The sequence below is a fragment of the Engystomops pustulosus genome, chromosome 9 (assembly GCF_040894005.1).
Source record: "Engystomops pustulosus chromosome 9, aEngPut4.maternal, whole genome shotgun sequence".
NCBI lineage: Eukaryota > Metazoa > Chordata > Amphibia > Anura > Leptodactylidae > Engystomops > Engystomops pustulosus.
The window spans coordinates 100,415,742-100,437,297 of NC_092419.1; the positions used below are offsets into that span (position 1 = coordinate 100,415,742).

The following is a 21,556-nucleotide window of genomic DNA, read 5'->3' on the forward strand; positions in this document are numbered from 1 at the left end:
AGAATTACCCCCTCTACCTCCCCTGTCCTGCAGTATTACCCCCCTCTACCTCCCCTCTCCTGCAGTATTACCCCCTCTTCCTCCCCTCTCTTGCAGTATTACCCCCTCTACCCCCCCTCTCCTTCAGAATTACCCCCTCTACCTCCCCTCTCCTTCAGTATTACCCCCTCTATCTCCCCTCTCCTGCAGTATTACCCCCTCTATCTCCCCATCTCCTGCAGTATTACCCCCTCTTATCTCCCCTCTCCTGCAGTATTGCCCCCTCTACCTCCCCTCTCCTGCAGTATTACCCCATCTATCTCCCCTCTCCTGCAGTATTACCCCCTCTTCCTCCCCTCTCTTGCAGTATTACCCCCTCTACCCCCCCTCTCCTTCAGAATTACCCCCTCTACCTCCCCTCTCCTTCAGTATTACCCCCTCTATCTCCCCTCTCCTGCAGTATTACCCCCTCTATCTCCCCATCTCCTGCAGTATTACCCCCTCTTATCTCCCCTCTCCTGCAGTATTGCCCCCTCTACCTCCCCTCTCCTGCAGTATTACCCCATCTATCTCCCCTCTCCTGCAGTATTACCCCCTCTCCTGTAGTATTACCCCCTCTACCTCCCCTGCAGTATTACCCCCTCTACCTCCCCTCTCCTGCAGTATTACCCCCTCTCCTGTAGTATTACCCCCTCTACCTCCCCTCTCCTGCAGTATTACCCCCTCTACCTCCCCTCTCCTGCAGTATTACCCCCTCTATCTCCCCTCTCCTGCAGTATTACCCCCCTCTTTCTCCCCTCTCCTGCAGTATTACCCCCTCTACCTCCCCTCTCCTGTAGTATTACCCCCTCTACCTCCCCTCTCCTGCAGTATTACCCCCTCTATCTCCCCTCTCCTGCAGTATTACCCCCTCTATCTCCCCTCTCCTGCAGTATTACCCCCTCTATCTCCTGCAGTATTACCCCCTCTATCTCCCCTCTCCTGCAGTATTACCCCCTCTCCTGTAGTATTACCCCCTCTACCTCCCCTCTCCTGCAGTATTACCCCCTCTACCTCCCCTCTCCTGCAGTATTACCCCCTCTATCTCCCCTCTCCTGCAGTATTACCCCCGCTACCTCCCCTCTCCTGCAGTATTACCCCCTCTATCTCCCCTCTCCTGCAGTATTACCCCCTCTCCTGTAGTATTACCCCCTCTACCTCCCCTCTCCTGCAGTATTACCCCCTCTACCTCCCCTCTCCTGCAGTATTACCCCCTCTATCTCCCCTCTCCTGCAGTATTACCCCCTCTCCTGTAGTATTACCCCTATATATACAGCAATAGCGCTCCACAGTCTCCCCTCTCCTGGCTCCGCCCCTCGCCCCTCCCCTCGGTATCCCCGCCCCCCTGTGCTCGGCCCTTTAAGGCTTGGCCTACGTGGCAGGCCGGGGAGTAGCAGCTGCTGTGCGGGGAGAAGGGGCGAGGCTCAGCCAGGCACTGGCTCTGATCATGGGCAACAACGACATGATGGGCGCCGCCGAGGACTTCGCGGATCAGGTGAGACCCCGCCGCCGCGTCCCGACCACCCGGGGCCGGAGTCTGTGTGTGCCGGGGGCCACAGGGGGCGCTGCCCGGGGACAGCACACGGAGCGGTCCGGCGCGGGGCAGACACATGTAGCGGGGCCCTGGCAGAGGGGACGGGCCCCGGTGTGTGACACGTTGGCTTATGGCACTGCCCAGGGAGAGGTTACCACCTGCAGGGCGCCCCCTACATGTCATCCCGGGCACTGCTGTATAGATGGGGTGCAGGGAGACTGGAAGACATATCAATGAGGGTACACAGGCTGGCACCCTGGGCAACAGGACAGCGAGGGTGGCACCCGATATAGTGACTGGGCGACGGGACGAGGAGGCTGGCACCCGTTATAGTGACTGGGCGACGGGACGGGGAGGCTGGCACCCGCTATAGTGACTGGGCGACGGGACGGGGAGGCTGGCACCCGCTATAGTGACTGGGCGACGGGACGGGGAGGCTGGCACCCGCTATAGTGACTGGGCGACGGGACGGGGAGGCTGGCACCCGCTATAGTGACTGGGCGACGGGACGGGGAGGCTGGCACCCGCTATAGTGACTGGGCGACGGGACGGGGAGGCTGGCACCCGCTATAGTGACTGGGCGACGGGACGGGGAGGCTGGCACCCGCTATAGTGACTGGGCGACGGGACGGGGAGGCTGGCACCCGCGGACGGGACGGGGATAGTGATGGTATAGAGCGACTGGTGCCCAATATAGTACCCTCCCCACGATGGTATAGAAGGACTGGAGCACATAGAAACTGGCATACTATGCTGGGCACCCAGTGTAATGACCGGCAGAGAAGAGATTTGGGTTTCCATTGTAGTTATTAGGTACATGGAGACTGGCATCTACTGGGAGAAAGTTTTTCAGCTGCCACTTGTTATAAGATGATGACTGGCATCTTGTAGTGAAAGACAACCAATAACTGCCAGCCATGCCCGTGTATTGCCAGGTTTATATCGGCTGCCACTTTTGCTGAATAAATTTGAATTGGTGGCGCCTGTGCTTAATTTTCACTGCTGATGTTACTCAGATCTCAGACATGATTGATGGGCACTCGGAGGTTGGCATAAGTTGCTGGATACTGAGAGCGGGCACTTGGAGGTCACCAGTAGCTCTCGGGCCACCGTCATGTAATAATTGTCAGGCATTTATCACCTATCACATCGTTCACACATTGACTTTAAGTTGGCAGCACTTTGCAAGTGATGCCTAATATGACCCTTCTCTTAGCCCATGCCAACCACTCGTCTTCCTTTCGAGCAAGGTAGCGTACTTGCCTAGAAGAGTGCCAGCTTATGGGACAAGAAATGGGTGATGTGAGGTGTAGATGACGATGCCAGTTTGTCTGCCCATCTATGAGCAGTCATTGTAACCAGTACATTCAGTGTCTCAGCTGGGCATCACTGGGTGTTGTATGGTCTGTACTACAAGTGTGTGTGGTGCCAGGGCATCAGTGTTCTTACATGACTGGTACAGCTGAATAGTGCTATGGGCGCTGGAGGCATATGTGTGGGTATAGCATTGGGCAGCACTATGTATACCAGCTAGTCGCATGTGTATAGAAACTGGCATAACTGGGTAGTGGGTATGAGTAGTGCCCTGAATATGTGGGTAGTACTGAAGTATCTCTGTAAGATTAGTTGTAGTATTAGTTGGGCATAGATGGTTATATGGGCAAATACTATTCCTCTATCATGATTCTTGCACTGGTTCCAGTCAAGATCCTCTGCGCCATCCAAACCCCCGCAGTATGCCCAGTCTAACGGTAGGTCTGGGATCCTCCTTGGCATAGAGTGTAACGGATAGTGCCCGCCCTGTGTGTCCAGTATGGCTAGCCGGCATTTCAGAAGGCAACACGCTTTCCCCCATTCAGTAGTGGCACACACCACAGCGGGCATCCTATGCCACGCTGGGTCCTCACACTTGTCTGTACCTGTCATGTGTGATCCTTCCTCATAGTCAGGTGTGTATTTATCCCGTGTCTTGTGGATTTACTTAATTAACCCTTTGCAAATGTTTGCAGTAATTGTACGTGTGGGCAGGATCCCAGCTGCTCCTTATCGCTGCCATTCTGGAGATGGCATGGAGCCGGGCGGTGGGTATGGAGTCATTACACACCAGGGATTTGAGTGTCTGGCCACTAATGACTGCTCAGTGGCCCCCGATGCAGTGTCTCACAAGTGCTCAGGTTCCCCACAGCGCCTCCGCAGGGGAAGTGTAGTATTACATGATGATATAAAGTCTCAGACTTGCTGGTCCTTTGTAGTAATGACAACCCAGAGCCTAGAAGTCTTGTAGGGTTAACTGGTGCGCGGCTGAATATTTATCTGTGATCAGTGCTGACGCGCGGCAGATGTTCATCTTGACGGTTTCCCGGAAACCCACTGACTCACCCCATTGTACGCTCCATCAGGGAGACGCTTTCTCTTATTTTGTGCTTATTGTCATAAAATTTAAGTGACCGTATGGCGGGTTGTGTTTACCTGACCCCCGGTAATGGCTCATCTAGGGGTCCGGAGCGGAACATGTGACGGCAGGTGCCATATGGCGTTATAGGACTGACACCGTGTGATATAGTGATAAGGGTTAAGCTGATATCCTATCTCTGGCGCCGCTTATCTCTGGTGGTGCCATATGGCGTTATAGGACTGACACCGTGTGATATAGTGATAAGGGTTAAGCTGATATCCTATCTCTGGCGCCGCTTATCTCTGGTGGTGAAAAATCACTCTTTGACCCGTGTGACGTCCACAAGTGGGGATCAGGGATGCAAGTTCAGGACCCAACTTCTAGACAATACAGAGAATCCTTATACCCACTGTGGTGCCCGGACTGAACCCCCTCCATATGTACCTGAAGGCGCCCGCTTCCTATTTCAGTCCTGCCCCCCTTCCCCTATTGTCTGGTATTGTAAGTGTCCTGCAAAGTTTCTCCCAAACTTTCACATCTACAGTAGTGACCTCACATGAAGGAACCAGAAGGCTCTGGATGAACAAAGTGTTCCTTCCTGGTCCATAAAAGCTGTCTGGCATTGCAGCAGAATTTACTGAGATATGCATGAATCAGGGGGCGCAGGATGAGCGCTCCCTCCCCTTCATCCTGTCTGGAGCCTGCGTTGTCACGTTGTCCTTCTCTTGCAGGCGGCAGCGGTTAGTGTTAGAGGCGGCGGAGGGCTAAGTATTGCTGCATGCCGAGTGTGTCTTGTGTCCTAGACAACATGGATGAAAATAGCCCCGGCCATGACCCGGCCCCAGCCTTGAAGTGGAGCTGATAGTATGACCGGACTACCCTCCCTCTCCACTAGGGGGCGTGGTCCCGGCTGTCTGTATACAGTATATGCATATAACTCTATATATTCACTTAGTGGGGACCACTCCAAGCTACAAGTGCACTGTACTGAGTGGCGCCCCTTGTTGGTGAGGAGGGGGTATCGCACCGGCATCTGTAGTTTGTTTGTCAGTGTAAAGTGATCTGTGTAGTCTTTGGACTACGTAACCCGAATCTCTGCTCTCACGGGATCACCGGGTACCGTGAAGCCGAAGCTGCTTAACCCTGTGTAGTGCAGTTGCTTGCTGTGAGTGTGACCCTTGTGCATGCTTCACACACAGTCCATTAACAGGTGCAGGTTACTCCAGCGCCCCCCTTGCCTGTGTGGGTGGTGTCTGGTATTGCATCCCCCGTGTTCACCCCCTTATAAACTTTTACCATATACTTTATACCACTATGTGCAGACTGTGTAAAGGTCGGTTCTGGAATAGCGAGCCCTCTTGGTGGTGTTGTAGGGACTTGGGATTGGGGGGGACCCCTACTGCCCACGGCCCCCTAGCTTCAGAGACATCAGTTTTTTTTTGCACTGTATATACAAATAACGCATGTAACATGAGGCTGTATGACGTTTGCATGTGTCTATAGTCAGGACTAACCCTATTTTCGTTGCAGTTCCTGCGGGTCACCAAGCAGTACCTACCGCACATCGCTCGCCTCTGTCTCATCAGCACGTTCCTGGAGGATGGTATCCGCATGTGGTTCCAGTGGAGCGAGCAGAGGGATTACATAGAGGCCACGTGGGGCTGCGGCTACTTCTTGGCCACCATCTTTGTCCTCATTAACTTGATAGGACAGCTGGGTGAGTCCGAGGACCCTACAAAGGTCCATGATGAGGACACAAGTGACATTCTATGTAGATGGGTTATGGGATGTCACGATTATGGACCATCCTAGAGGGATGTGAAGGGTTTGTTGCAATGTCCTGCATCATACATCACAGGCTATAATAATAATCTTTATTTATATAACGCCATCCTATTCCGTAGCGCTTTACAAATCATAGGGGACACATACAAATACTGTATTCTGCTGATGTGTTATCAGGGCAGTGGCGGAGATTATATTATATGTATTTCATCTGAATATTCAGGTGTAGGGTCAGATCTGGGGTTATGGGGTTGTGAGGTCCATGTCTCCTGTCTTCTTGTACTGATGATGTTCTCCTTCCGTATCTGTCTCTTCCAGGTGGCTGCATACTGGTCCTGAGCCGGAACTTTGTACAATACGCCTGCTTTGGTTTGTTTGGGATCATAGCCATGCAGGTGAGGGGGATCTCATTCACACAATCGCAACGTGTCCATAATAAGGCTGTAAATCCTAAACTGTCTGCAAACTTGCAGTAATCCTGTAGGATCCTGGAATTGGCATCCATCATACGGATACATGATACAGCTATGTTATTGTTACACCTCCATTGTGAGGACTCAATTGTCTGGATGGACCAGATGTGAAAACTGCATTGATGTGCACTCTGCTTCACTTAAAGGGCATCTAGCATCAGGATGATGGACTGTATGCAAATGAGCCTGGGGGGCTCCTGGCTTCATAGACGTTAATGGAGTCTGGAGCCCCTCGGGCTCATTTGCATATAGTCTTTTCTCATGGTGGTACATGTCCTTTAAAACATGAGCTGAGCTGCAGTTGCCCAGTCTGGCCACTATATTGGGAATGGAGCTGTGTTTTCAGTTCTATTTTCTATATGGTGATTGTTGTATAAGAGGTCGATGCTGATGATTCATCCTATAGATCATCGGTCACCAGGACCTTTAAATACCCCTTTAGTGTTTGGGTTTTCTGCTACCTTCTGCTATCCGCACACTTGGCATCCTTGTATAAGGAATAAACAGCTGCTTGGTGAGGGTCTTGCTGCTGGGACCCCAATAATCATAAGAATCGGGTCCTGAGCAATCCAGAGAGCATAGGTCCAAGCAGTTGGACCCTCACCATCAGCTTTTACCAACTTTGCAAGTTAAAGGGGTGTTTCAGGAATAAGCATAATTCATATACAAATGGGTCATTAAAATATATAAGCTAATATGTAATCAGTTATTTAAAATGTTGCTCCCTCTTAGCAGAAAAATGTTCCGGACATACACATAGGACCAGTAGCATATTAATTCTCCATTTATAATAAGTCCTGTGACTTTGTCCCTGTAGAGGAGACGCAGGACAGAAGATGCTGCAGGTCACATGTCCACATGCCTTGTCCTGCACCTGTCTGGGCAGGTCATGTGATCACCACTATTGCTTGGGTGTAGCGGGTTGGTTGCAGTGCATCCAGTGTGGTGAGAGTGATGTGCAGTGATGGCAGATACACATCATTACTATGGCAAGAGAGCAAGATCTTCACTTTAAGCAGAGCATAAGAGGGAGATGTTACTAAGAACTGAGAGATCATGGGAATTGTAGTTGTAGATGGTGGCCATCTTGGAGATAACTCTGTCTACTTTAGAAAGCCCATAATATTTTGTGAATCATAAAATCAATCTATTAAAGCTCCACTTTGTGATAGACATCGAGTTTTGTTGTACTTTATAGCATTATGGGTTTTTGTACCAGATGTTCATATTCCCGGAACACCGTAGGATTCTAGCAGTAATACCCGCCTCCTTACCCGATCTTTCCTCATATTGTATATGTATTACTGTGACTATCATCTTTGAGTAATATTTTTTTCTTCTCCATCAGACTATTGCGTACAGTATCTTGTGGGATCTGAAGTTTTTAATGAGGTAAGTGCCTCCAGTTTTTGATACACCAAACCCCTGTATATCCTCCACCTGTTCTTGTACAGTCGTCTCTCCACTTTCCATTTCATTATGGCAACTTAGCTGCATTATCTGTTTCTTGGAAAGCTGGGTTATAACCCCTAACAGTGGTTCTTAATGGCAGGTGTGCCTCTTAAAAGATGACGATATTAACCCCTTAATTACGTATTACTAAGTCACCTTTGCAGCAAGTGTTTGGAGAGGGCTCACAGGTGTGGGCGCCGCCATATTGGCTTAGATGTCGCTCCCTGTGACGTCGTCGGGAAGTGATCTGTTAAAATGACAGCTTCGGGTCATACAAAGACTTGAGGCTGTCTGATTTTGTCAAAATGAAGTATTTGTATTGTAAAGTGCATCTCATCCAACAAATAAAATCCCAATCGGAGTTGCCAAAAAATAAAGATTTTATAATCTGTACAATGTGACAATGCAAACCTGCTATGAAAGGTGCTTCTTCCCTGCAGTGCCCTGCCATGTGCCCATGAAGCTGTTTACCCCCACATTTTGGGTTTTTGCACTCAGGAGAAATTGGGTATAAAACTTTGCAGTTCATTTGCGGCATCGTATTGATTGGGAATGTGTAAAATCTTTGAAAACCAATTCATTTAGCCAAAGAAATGGAGTGTTATGCAGGACCAAAAAAAAAAAAAAAATGGAGGAGCGATTTAGAAATTGTAAAGAGTTAACTACCCAGACGTTGTTTGACATTGAAGGCTGTAGATTCCATAATAGGATAATTTATGGTGTTTAACTATTAAGGGCCTATAAAACCCACCTGCAAGCTGAGCAGGTCCCTCAAAATGTGAGTCTTGCAGATTTTCGTTAAAAAACGTGAAAAATTGCACCTAAAGTTCTAAGCCTCATAACATTCTAAAAAGAAACAGGGACACCCAGAAAACCTTGCAAATGTTGGTTATGACTATCAGAAAAGCAAATTTGAGAATTTGAGACTTTTTGGCAAATTTCAATCGCCCCCCTCCCCCCCAATAAATAAATGCAAAACTTATCAACCAACTTTTTCAACTAAAATGAAGTTTACTCTCAAAATCGCCTGGATAGGTTACAGCATTCCAAAGTTGTCACCAAATAAAGTGAGTGGTTTGAAAAAAAAAAAAACGTGTCAGGAATATGCATAATGGATAAAGTCATCATCCAACTTTTTCCGTAAAAAGAGTTCCCTCCGTTCCCGTACTGCAGGTCTGGTCCCATAGCTTCATCTCCCCATTAGGACAGAATTGATGACATCATCGTAGGTCATGTGACTTAACTGGTGATTTTGAATCATAAAACTGATGTCATCACTTCAAGCCCAAAAAGGACAGGAAGCCATGGTGTCCCATTGATAAGTAAAGATAATAATTATTATTATTATTTTGTTTAAACTTGTCACACAGTGGAGGAGCCCGTTCTACAGTTTTGTGCTCAGATTCTGGTTATATTACATAATTTAGAGTTCCTGTACGTCCTGATCCCTGTGTACTGTGATCCTGTCCATCATGGGAGGACTCCAGAGTCCAATCTCCATTTATAGAAGGGTCATTCATGAATATTTTTCATGATTTGGAGGCTTTAGATTTCTGTCCACAGAACTTTTACAGCATTGAATCTACTCTGATCCATGTTCTTGTCTTCTCACTAGGAATCTGGCTCTGGGAGGAGGACTCTTATTACTTTTGGCCGAGTCTCGGTCAGAAGGGAAAAGCATGTTTGCCGGAGTGCCCACCATGGGCGAGAGTTCCCCGAAGCAGTACATGCAACTCGGGGGGCGCGTGCTGCTCGTCCTCATGTTCATGACCCTGCTGCACTTTGATGCAAGCTTCTTCTCTGTAAGTCCTAAAGTGTGACTTTTCTTCTTACACCCCCGCCATGAGGATAATCCCATAGCGCCCTCCCCCCTTGGTCAGACTGTATACTATGACTAATCCTGAGCCATTGTGGGTCTGATAGTAAAAGTAAGCATTTACTTATTGCTCTCTTCTTCTCCGCTTCAGATTCTTCAGAACATCGTGGGCACAGCCTTAATCATCCTGGTGGCAATCGGGTTCAAGACCAAGTTAGCGGCCCTGACTTTGGTGGTTTGGCTCTTCGCCATCAACGTCTATTTCAACGCCTTCTGGAGCATCCCCGCCTACAAGCCCATGCACGACTTCCTAAAATACGACTTCTTTCAGACCATGTCTGTCATTGGCGGACTTCTCCTAGTGGTGGCCTTGGGACCTGGTGGGGTCTCTATGGACGAAAAGAAGAAAGAGTGGTAGTACGTGGCCATACTTCACGTGGAATCTCGTAGAATGTTCTGGATAAAGCAGAGTCCTGCTACAACATCTCCCCCTCCCCTCACTCCTCAGTCTTATTTTCATGTATTTTTTTTTTTCCCCCATACCTTTGTATCCCACCACAGGAGTCCTATGGTGCGCCATACCACAGACATGCTCGGTAGGGGCTGATGGCACCAGCTGGTTGGACCTCTGTAGAGTCACCTGGTTCAGAACATGTTACGAGCTGTATGCAGTATAGTGATTTCCAGAAAGCGTTTCTTCCGCTTTCTACTTGTCAGTTTTATTTTCTCATGTGAATTTCTGAGCCAGTAGCCGGCAACCCCCATGTATGGCTTGGTCTCTGGTGCTGCAGCTACCGGGTGCCCTCCATATCGGGCTTGCCTCCTGGTGACCTCCATGTATGGCTTGGTCTCTGATGCTGCAGCTACCCAGAGCCCTTCATATGTGGTTCGACATCTGGTGCCCTCCATGTATGGCTTGGTCCCTGGCGCTGCAGCTACCCGGTGCCCTCCATATGTGGCTTAGCCTCTAAGTCCTGTAGCTGCCCTGTGGTCTCCTTCCCCAGCCTGGCCTCCGGCTCTGAAGTCCCCATGACATCGTTTAAGGGCCAGCCTCTGAAGCCCACGAGGCATCGGTGTAAGGTCCGGCCTCTGGCTCTGAAGCCCCAACGACCTTCGTGTTAGGTCCGGCCTCTGGCTCTGAAGCAGTCTTCTAGAGATTTCCTATCCCCCTGGACAAGGGACTGTGCAGTACTGGGCAGAGACCTCTTGTAGACCTCCCTGTTTTGGAGTGAGACTCTGGTTAATTATTTAATACTGTATCTGCCGGGTCTTGGCGCTGTGTAATTTTTAAAAACAAAACTTTTTTCCCTCCCTCCCTGGACACTGCATGACCCCCATCTCTGTGCTGTTAAAGGGTCTGGTCAATTGAAGCCAATGTGTGCTGTGATGTCACATGTACTTAAAGGGACGCTGTAGTCTGCCTTCATCCCCCATTTGCTGTGCAGTTGAATGCAATCTACTGTTTGTTGTTGGCCGCTTCTTCTTATCGAGTTAAACGTTGGTCTTCTTGAAGAAGATTCTCTGCCACCTTACTGCATATTTTTATAGGGTTTTTATTAATATCAGGTTACTGGCCCTTTAAGGGTACTAGATGTTACACAAAGATGGACATGGGCTTCACCCTGTGCGACAGTCGTCCCCCTGCAAGTAGATGCAATTTAGGGGCTGAGATGGGGCTGACCTGCACCTCGCTCAGCCGAGCCATCACATTGCATCCCCTTCATGTGAGCTCGCTGTTGGCTGGTTCTTATCCGTCTGTGAAATGTGGACCATGTCGGCTATTTTGGCCAGACTCATCGCTGTGTGTGCGGTTCTAGACTCCTCACCACCCGAACATGGCCGCCTGAAAGCAACCAAACACTGACCATAAATCTAGCTACACAGCCCGTGTGGACATCCCCTTTAAGCCCTACATCATCTCCTACTTACAAGCACCTTTACTTAGCTGGCAGTGGTCAGACCTCCCCTTTAAATAAAAATGATGAAAAGTCTGGCCACTTAACCATTTGTTGCCAAAGCCAATTTTTTTAAAAAACATTTTTTTGCCTAGCAGTGTCTAGCTCACACTTGATACACGATTCATGATCTTCATCTTATTGTACCTGTTGTTCTTGAAATTTTGGCCAAATATGAAACTAGTTTTCTCTGTCTTCATTCATTTACCTTTTAGGTGCCCCCCACCCTTGTGTCCGCAGGACGCCCATCTCATCCAGAGTCATTACTGAGCCAGTGTCTGGGTTTTATAAGTGTACCCTCATTAGATATTTAATACTTGGAGGGGTTAATCTGGAGCAGGGGGCTGCTATGAGGACCCCCTATCTTAGCTGCTGTTTACACTGATGGGTTTTTTGGGGAGGATTTGCGTTATATTATGGGGGTTCCCTTTAGTAATAGAGGCACAGGATTGGGATATTATGTCTCCTCTCTATCACCAGTGTTAGTTCTAGATAAATGTGATTAGTGCCTGTGATCTAAGGAGAAGTCATTGAATTTCGAGAAACATGCGGCTCCAATAAACAAAAAAAATATATATATACAAAAAGCGATGTATTGATCTTGGTTTGTGCTCCATTCAGAGTTTATAAATTAATGCTTCAAATCTATTTCTGTGTGAGCCTAAACCTAATTTGTGACTGATCAATCTTATATTTGAAGAAATCATCTGTCCTGTCTGCCAAAGAAGAAACTGGCTGAGCTGCGAATGCAGCTTTGGTAATAACTAGAGTAGGTGTGACCATGTAGGTTGCAGCTAGTGTGTGGTTTGGTCCGTGTAGAGATGTGTAACTTTTGTGTATAGAGTTATGTAGCAGCAGGACTGTGGAATTTATATTCCAGTATTGCACGTGCTCCAATTGCGCGTAGGGTTTGTCCTCACACTTCTGTTCTCTTGGTTCCCTGTATAAAACGGCTCCTGGTAACTTATTAAAGTAGAATTAGTAGTAGTATTAAAACTGCTCAATACAGAGAGCTGAGAGCACAGCAGTGCAAGTTCAAACAACCTGAAAAATAAATCCATATTTCACAGTCCTGCTGCTACTAACAACAAACACAAAGGTGTTATGATTACACATTTCTCCAGGGACAATGCCAAACACTGGCTGCAGTACTGTTGACAGATTCCCTTTAAATGGTATTGGAATGGAGAGGGAAACGCTGTTATCTACAAAAGACTTTAGAGGTTTCATAGTTTATATGGTTGAAAAAAGACACTTGTCCATCAAGTTCAACCAAGGAAGGGAAGGGATTGGATGAGGAAGGGATTTACGGGAAACAATTCTATAAAACATAACCATCAATGTTATTTAGGTGTAAAAAGGCATCTAGACCCTTCTTGAAGCTCTCTGCTGTCCCTGCTGTGACCAGCGCCTGAGGCAGGCTATTCCACAGATTGAGAGTACTCATAGTAAAAAATCCCTGTCGTCCCCGGTGATTAAACCTTGTTTTCTCCAGGTGGAGACAGTGCCCCCTCGTCTTTTGATTTGATTTAATCTGAAACAACTTACCACCGTATTTTTTGTATGGACCATTCATATATTTGTATGAATTAATCATGTCCCCTCGTAGTCGTCTCTTTTCCAGACTAAATAAATCTAGTTGTTTTAATCTTTCCTCATAACTAAGACCCTCCATACCCCTTATCATTTTTGTGGCTCTTCGTTGAACCCTCTCCAGTTCCAGGGCATCCTTTTTATGGACCGGTGCCCAGAACTGGACAGCATATTCCAGGTGTGGCCGAACCAGTGCCTTGTACAGGGGTAATATTACATCCCTATCACGAGAGTCCAGAACACTTTTGATACATGACAAGATCCTACTAGCTTTAGAGGCAGCTGCTTGACATTGCATGCTGTTACTCAATTTATGATCTACTAGTACCCCCAGGTCCTTCTCAACAAGGGACTCTCCCAGATTTACTCCCCCAAGTACATATTTTGCCTTTGGATATGCACCACCCGTGTACATGGTAGTACCACTGTGAGAGTGTAGTATAAAATGCCTACTCTGAAATTCTGCCCCCTTCCCCTCTATCGATTTTATTCACAAGCAGCCCCTGCCTTTAAATTTTTTCTATAAGGTTGTGAGAAGCTAAAATTGTTCAGCATTGTAATGTATTTCATTAAAAAAGAGGCCTGTTTAGTGAGAGTCGTGTGTCTGCTTCTCCTCTGTTGTGGCCTGTGTTGTATCGCTAGGGGACCGCTCGTAATATGGACTATTAGGCCGCTTTCACATGCTGCATTTTGGCCTGCGTTTACATTAACATTTGTTTACCAAACACATTGGTAACACATGTGTTAGCAAATGTAATGTAATTAGGCAAATCAACTCTCCTCAGCTGTTGTATTGCATTTCAAACATGTGAACATGCCCTTAGGTATAGTTTATTTTCTGAGTGGAGGGTCCCTTTTAGTGAAAATTCCTTTGTACTGTCCATTTTAAAAATTATTTTTAAGGTTTGAATGGGGGGGGGGGGGGGGGGGCCTTATCTTTCAATGTTGTCTATGTCTGTGTTCACATTGCGTCATGGCTTCTATTACTGACTGAATTACTGAGGTTATATTGGATCCATCATCCATCTATCAATTTTAAAGGAACCCTCAAGTCACAGATGACTCATTGAAATATACAGGGGGTCCCCTACTTAAGGACACATGACTTACAAACAACCCATAGTTACAGACAGACCCCTCTGACCTCCGGTGAAGCTCTCTGGATACTTTACTATAGTGCCAGATTGCAATAATCAGCTGTAAAGTGGCTTTATTGATAATCCTTGGGCATAATTACAGGAAAAAAATGTTTAAACTCCAATTTTTTTTTTTTTGTCTGGATCTACAATTATAAAATATACAGTTTCAACTTGCATACAAATTCAACTTAAGAACAAACCTCCGGACCATATCTTGTACGTAACCCTGGGACTGCCTGTACCTTGTACAGGGCCTGAAGGGAGGAGCAGGACTCCATGTTCAAGGAACACAATGAAAGTTTATCGTACTCCTCCCTTCAGGCCCTGCACCAGGCATTATATCATTAAATAGCTTTAACTGGAGTGACCCTTTAATGGGATGAGTTCTCTAGATTTTGATACAAACCTATTTGGGATTCATTTACGCCAATATCTGAGGCCCTACAGGTGATTGTTTCCAACTACTGCTAATGTGGTCGTACCCTGTACTAGGCCTCAACCACCAGTTACCCTTGGCAACCCGTTCGAATTCAGCTTGGAAACAGGGTTCCTGTGTATATATTGACCACATTCTGTTTAGGGATCTTATTTTAGTTAGTTTTGGGGGCACCATATTGATAAAGAAGATGTCCCCTAACATAAAGCACCACAAACCATGAAAGGGTAATATGGAGTCCATACAGGGAGGTCTCCCTCAGAAACCATCCACATCTATGAAATGTGAACACTACGACATTAGAGAAAACGCAATAGAAAAAGGTCATTTCACGTCATATGTCCTCCTTCAGTGTGAACGGTGCCCTAAATCCGTAAATAGCTGTGCCTACTTCAGTGTAGGAATAGCAGGAAAAATACGATAGATGATCCAGCACTTGTAGTATAAAAAATGGTATCCTTTATTTCATCAAAAAAAATTACATTTGGTTAAAGTGCATGAAACAAGCCTGTATATTTTTATTTTTTTAAAGAGAAACCCTGGAATGACCTATACGTTTCGGATAATAAATTTTTTTTTCCATCACTTTTTCCATAGCCAGGATTACAATAACGTGCTTAATAATATCAAGATACTTACCAGTTTTGACAGCCGACAATATAGTACATGATATTCTTCGTAAAGGATGTCTCTTTGTAGCACGAAGATTGCAAACTTTTGGCAATATGGCGTCTCCATCTCTGTTTTCTAGTAAAGTAGAGATGCAAAAATCTACATGGCTTTCGGTTAAAGGCTCATACCCTTGTGGAGGACCTAGATCTTCCACTTGTAAATATATGTTTAAGGGTGAACCTGTTTTTGGTCCGTTTTTAAGCAGTCCATTAAAAATGCATCTGTTTTTGACAGGTTTTACCAATTATCTTAGGCCGCGGTCACACGTACCGCTAGACGTCCGTTCATAACGCGCCGCTAGCGCACAGGGGGAGTTCCTCGGCACGTACGCACATGCGTTTCCAGAGAAACGCATGCGATTGGCTTAACAATCGCATGCGTTTCCCTAGAAACGCATGTGCGTTCAGGCCGAGGGCCTCCCCCTGTGCGCTAGCGTCGCGTTATGACAGACGCCTAGCGGTACGTGTGACCGCGGCCTTAATTAAAACTGGTAAAAAAACTGATGCGTTTTTTTTAACGGACTGCTTAAAAACGGACCAAAAAAAGGGTTCAAAACGCCATGTGTGGCTTCACCCTAAGACTGTTCTTTAATGTAGTAATGATTGTACTTTTCAGATTTCAGGAATGATTAATTGTAATAGCCTCCCCCCCCCCCTTTTTTTAATTTATTATACAAAATCTACAATACAAAAATATACATAATCGCTTTCACTTCTCATTTTTCTTTCTTTCAGTAATTAACCGTAGAGGAAGGATTATATCAGATAATACCTTTACCCCACCCTCCACCAATAACTTCCCGCTAATCTAAACTCATATCACTCTACAAAGGCCTTCGCTTTACAACCCCCCCCCCCCCCCCCCAAAAAAAAAAAAACAGACTGATCTCTCTCCCATGCCTCAACCCCCGCTAACCAAATTTTGCTGAGTTACCCCAGTAACCTTTTTTCTTTTGGTGAGAAAAACATTTCCAGCCATTTGGACCATAACTTAAAATATACCTGTTTTAATTTGGGACCCATTCAAACATATCATCCCTCTCCAAATATTTCCTAACTTTTAACCCCTTAACGCCAAAGCCACTTTTCACCTTCCTGACCCAGCCCTTTTTTTCAAATCTGCCCTGTGTCACTATAAGTGGTTATAACTTCTGAACGCTTTGACATATCCAAGTGATTTTGAAATTGTTTTCTTGTGACACTTTGTACTTCATGTTAAATTTCATAAAAAACACAAAATCATGCTTTTGCTGGACCTGCTTCTTCAAGCTCTTCTTCTAACACAGTGTAATACACATATGCTGTGCATGCTCAGTATGTCACAGCTGGGTCCTGCCAGAAGGCAGGACCTGGCTCCAGGAAGAAGCCGTGTATCCCCGGGGCATTGACAGACCCGGGGATGATGGCGGAGGATCGGAACCACGTGTAAGGGGTTAATGCCCGTTTAGTAGCCGGTGCCAGAAACATGACGTAATAATACTGCAAAATGCGGGAACACACCTCCCACCATGCAGTATTGTTACGTCAAATGTCGGGAAGGGGTTAACCATGGTGATGTTTCTAGTCTACGGGTTGTAACGATGGAAAGGGTAACTCCCCCTGAAAGGGGAGGGGATAGAACCCGGAAACTATGCAAATGAGAGATCTATTGGATCTTACAATTGGACACTAGAAGGCAGAAGCACAGCGGCTCATCATCATCCTCTTCCACACCTTGCAATCCGTGTCTGAAGAAGGTCTATAGTAAAGACCGAAACATTACATGAATTTGGATAGTCAGACTTTGTACACAAGTAGAATTCTGTGTTTTTGCATCATCAAATGGATTGCCAAGTGTTTTTTTTTCTATTATTATACTTAACGGACTGGTATCCTACTTGAGCACCCTCTTGCACACCCAGTGGAGTGACGTGCAGTCCTTTACTACTAAGGGATTTGAGAACCACACTGACACTATGTATTTATATTGAAACTGTTGTTTTTCTACACTCCACAACATACAATACCTTTTATTTTACATATTGGTGAACTTAATGTCCTCCACGCATACGTGGGTAGGTTTCCTTTCTAAGTGGTAATTAGTATACACTCACCGGCCACTTTATTAGGTACACCATGCTAGTAACGGGTTGGACCCCCTTTTGCCTTCAGAACTGCCTCAATTCTTCGTGGCATAGATTCAACAAGGTGCTGGAAGCTCCTCAGAGATTTTGGTCCATATTGACTTGATGGCATCACACAGTTGCCGCAGATTTGTCGGCTGCACATCCATGATGCAAATCTCCCGTTCCACCACATCCCAAAGATGCTCTATTGGATTGATATCTGGTGACTGTGGAGGCCATTTGAGTCCAGTGACCTCATTGTCATGTTCAAGAAAGCAGTCTGAGATGATTCCAGCTTTATGACATGGCGCATTATCCTGCTGAAAGTAGCCATCAGATGTTACAGGGTACATTGTGGTCATAAAGGGATGGACATGGTCAGCAACAATACTCAGGTAGGCTGTGGCGTTGTACCAAGGGGCCCAAAGAGTGCCAAGAAAATATTCCCCACACCATGACACCACCACCACCAGCCTGAACCGGTGATACAAGGCAGGATGGATCCATGCTTTCATGTTGTTGACGCCAAATTCTGACCCTACCATCCGAATGTCGCAGCAGAAATCGAGACTCATCAGACCAGGCAACGTTTTTCCAATCTTCTACTGTCCAATTTCGATGAGCTTGTGCAAAGTGTAGCCTCAGTTTCCTGTTCTTAGCTGAAAGGAGTGGCACCCGGTGTGGTCTTCTGCTGCTGTAGCCCATCTGCCTCAAAGTTGGACGTACTGTGCGTTCAGAGATGCTCCTTCTGCCTACCTTGGTTGTAACGGGTGGCGATTTGAGTCACTGTTGCCTTTCTATCAGCTCGAACCAGTCTGCCCATTCTCCTCTGACCTCTGGCATCAACAAGGCATTTCCGCCCACAGAACTGCCGCTCACTAGATGTTTTTTTTTTTTCGGACCATTCTCTGTAAACCCTAGAGATGGTTGTGCGTGAAAATCCCAGTAGATCAGCAGTTTCTGAAATACTCAGACCAGCCCTTCTGGCACCAACAACCATGCCACGTTCAAAGGCCTCAAATCACTTTTTTTCCCCATACTGATCCTCGGTTTGAACTGCAGGAGATTGTCTTGACCATGTCTACATGCCTAAATGCACTTGGTTGCCGCCATGTGATTGGCTGATCAGAAATTAAGTGTTAACGAGCAGTTGGACAGGTGTACCTAATAAAGTGGCCGGTGAGTGTATGTGAGCTACACAACTAGGAATGTTAGGTCATGAGTAAGGACATGAATTCTATTGTCCGAAAACCAGAGGTCATTCTAGTGTTTCTCTTTATTAAAAAAAAACAAAAAAAAAAAACAACAACATACAGGGTCGTATCATGCACTTTAATCTGATGTAATGTTTTTTAAATTTTTTAATGAAATAAAGGATTCCATTTTTTATACTACGAGTGCTGGATCATCCATCATATTTTTCCTACTAGGACATTATACAGATCTTTCCGTTCCTGGCATACATGTGCACATTACATTTACATTTTCTGAAGATTTAAAAGAGAGAAGAAGAACGAGAGAGAGCCAAGGGGCGCTCAATGTGCAGATTACCTTTTTTCCAATTGTTCAGATATATAAGGAATGTGGGCTATTATGCTCACCTTGTTGAGTTGTGCTGATGGCACAACTCATATAAATGCATAGAAGAATATACGTCGTAGCGCTGCCTCTAGGGAGTGTATTCTTCGGTGCGGACACCGACCAAAAGTAGTAGTAGACAGATGCACTTTTCCTGAAGTTTCTTGAAAAGTGAAGATGACACTCTCCCGTGGGTACAACAGAAGATGGACCCGGCGAGTTACATGAGAAGATTTATTTGGTATATAAAACAATAAAAGCAAAACGCGTTTCGGACCCGGAGCGGATCCTTCATCAGTTGCATACATCAGTTGACATACATGCGGCTTTTTAAAGAGGCAGTTTTGGCGCGGTATGATCGCCGCTTATGGAGACCGGGCAGACCAATTAATGGATAGCAGTAATGATCGATAAAATTTACAAATATTTACACAAATACAATAAATAAATAAATAATAAAATATACAACTTATTCATATGATCTATATACAATGGTACCTTTATATTGCAACCTAAATGTAATTGATTTATGATGCGATGACAGAATAAATAGCTGGACGATAGGGACCGGGATATGGAGAAATCCTCGTCCGTAGAGACTGGCGGTGGATTGAAGAAAAACTACAAAGATGGCCGACTTTGCCAAACATAACTACAACTACGGATGCTGGCAGGGGACAAAAAAGCGTTGAATTGTTACGATGTCTGACTACAAATGTTAATGAGGCGGGGGTATTGCCTGGCTGGAGGAAATAGGAAAGTATTCCGGTATGACCTGATACCGATGTAAGGAAATAAAGACACAGGCAAGTGAGTGGCTTATAGATTCTATATCAGTCTGGGTTGCAATGGTGGGATATATTTAAAAGTATGGTGGTAAATTTGTCTTCATATTAAAATCGTCTCTGTGACTTCATTGAGACCTTGCGGTTTAAGTGTTTTAAGTTTGTACATCCAGAAGATCTCTTTTCTTTTCAAGATCTCAAATCTATTCGGGATACCCTCGTTCACATGGTCTATTGGTATAATATTATATTACCTATGTTGATTCCGTCTACAGTGAAGTGGTTGCGTAGTGCGTCCTACATATTGTAGTCCGCATTGGCAATCTATGAGGTAGATGACAAACCGTGATTGGCAGGACATATTTGTTTTAATACTGAATGATTCTTTTGTTTGGTGGGAGTGAAATGAGTTCTGATTATGTTTGATGAAATTGCAGCATAAACAGCTTTTCCTGTTGCATTTAAGCACTTTTGGGTTGGTATTATCGTTACCTATTGTTTTTTGTTTTTTGTGTTGCTTAGGTACACTTGGAGCCAGAATCAACATAGGTTCAACATAAGTCATGGTAATAAGAATCATAGTCTCTCCAGACATATGGAATTAAAACATAAAGATGACTTCAAATATAATATTATACCAATAGACCATGTGAACGAGGGTATCCCGAATAGATTTGAGATCTTGAAAAGAAAAGAGATCTTCTGGATGTACAAACTTAAAACACTTAAACCGCAAGGTCTCAATAAAGTCTCAAATATGAAGACAAATTTACCACCATACTTTTAAATATATCCCACCATTGCAACCCAGACTGATATAGAATCTATAAGCCACTCACTTGCCTGTGTCTTTATTTCCTTACATCGGTATCAGGTCATACCGGAATACTTTCCTATTTCCTCCAGCCAGGCAATACCCCCGCCTCATTAACATTTGTAGCCATCTTTGTAGTTTTTCTTCAATCCACCGCCAGTCTCTACGGACGAGGATTTCTCCATATCCCGGTCCCTATCGTCCAGCTATTTATTCTGTCATCGCATCATAAATCAATTACATTTAGGTTGCAATATAAAGGTACCATTGTATATAGATCATATGAATAAGTTGTGTATTTTATTATTTATTTATTTATTGTATTTGTGTAAATATTTGTAAATTTTATCGATCATCACTGCTATCCATTAATTGGTCTGCCCGGTCTCCATAAGCGGCGATCATACCGCGCCAAAACTGCCTCTTTAAAAAGCCGCATGTATGTCAACTGATGTATGCAACTGATGAAGGATCCGCTCCGGGTCCGAAACGCGTTTTGCTTTTATTGTTTTATATACCAAATAAATCTTCTAATGTAACTCGCCGGGTCCATCTTCTGTTGTACCCACGGGAGAGTGTCATCTTCACTTTTCAAGAAACTTCAGGAAAAGTGCATCTGTCTACTACTATTTTCTGAAGATTGCAACAGTCACCAATCAGTAGGAAGTGCACAGGCCTTTGATTTAGATTACTACAGCATCAGCCACAGGACGTCACTTGTCTCCTACAGGGCACATTTCATGGTTTCAATGTTTCCTGTTTCAAGGAACTACTTTACCAGTTTTGCTGTGTGACAGGGGGCATTGTCCTCCGTGAAAATTGCTGGCTAAGTGAAGAACACAAGGAAGTAACCACATGTTGCTGAAGAAGGTTCTGATACACAGTTACATTCACTCTGCCATGTAGCTGTATAAGAGGTCCTACTCCAGCTGCAGAAAACATTCCCCAAACCATGACACTTCCTCCACCACCTTTCACTGACTTCTTTACACACTTTGGGTTCAGTC

At 45.5% G+C, this 21,556-nt stretch overlaps 1 protein-coding gene across 1 annotated transcript; it reads left to right on the forward strand.

The window, feature by feature from the left end:
* The first annotated feature begins 1,352 nt into the window (after positions 1–1,352).
* SURF4 (surfeit 4) lies at positions 1,353–13,616 on the forward strand. The gene is made up of 6 exons (XM_072124709.1): positions 1,353–1,513; positions 5,478–5,664; positions 6,051–6,127; positions 7,554–7,597; positions 9,273–9,459; positions 9,625–13,616. The coding sequence occupies exons 1-6, from the start codon at positions 1,466–1,468 to the stop codon at positions 9,889–9,891; spliced, it is 810 nt and encodes a 269-aa protein (XP_071980810.1). The 5' UTR covers positions 1,353–1,465; the 3' UTR covers positions 9,892–13,616.
* Positions 13,617–21,556: the final 7,940 nt, after the last annotated feature.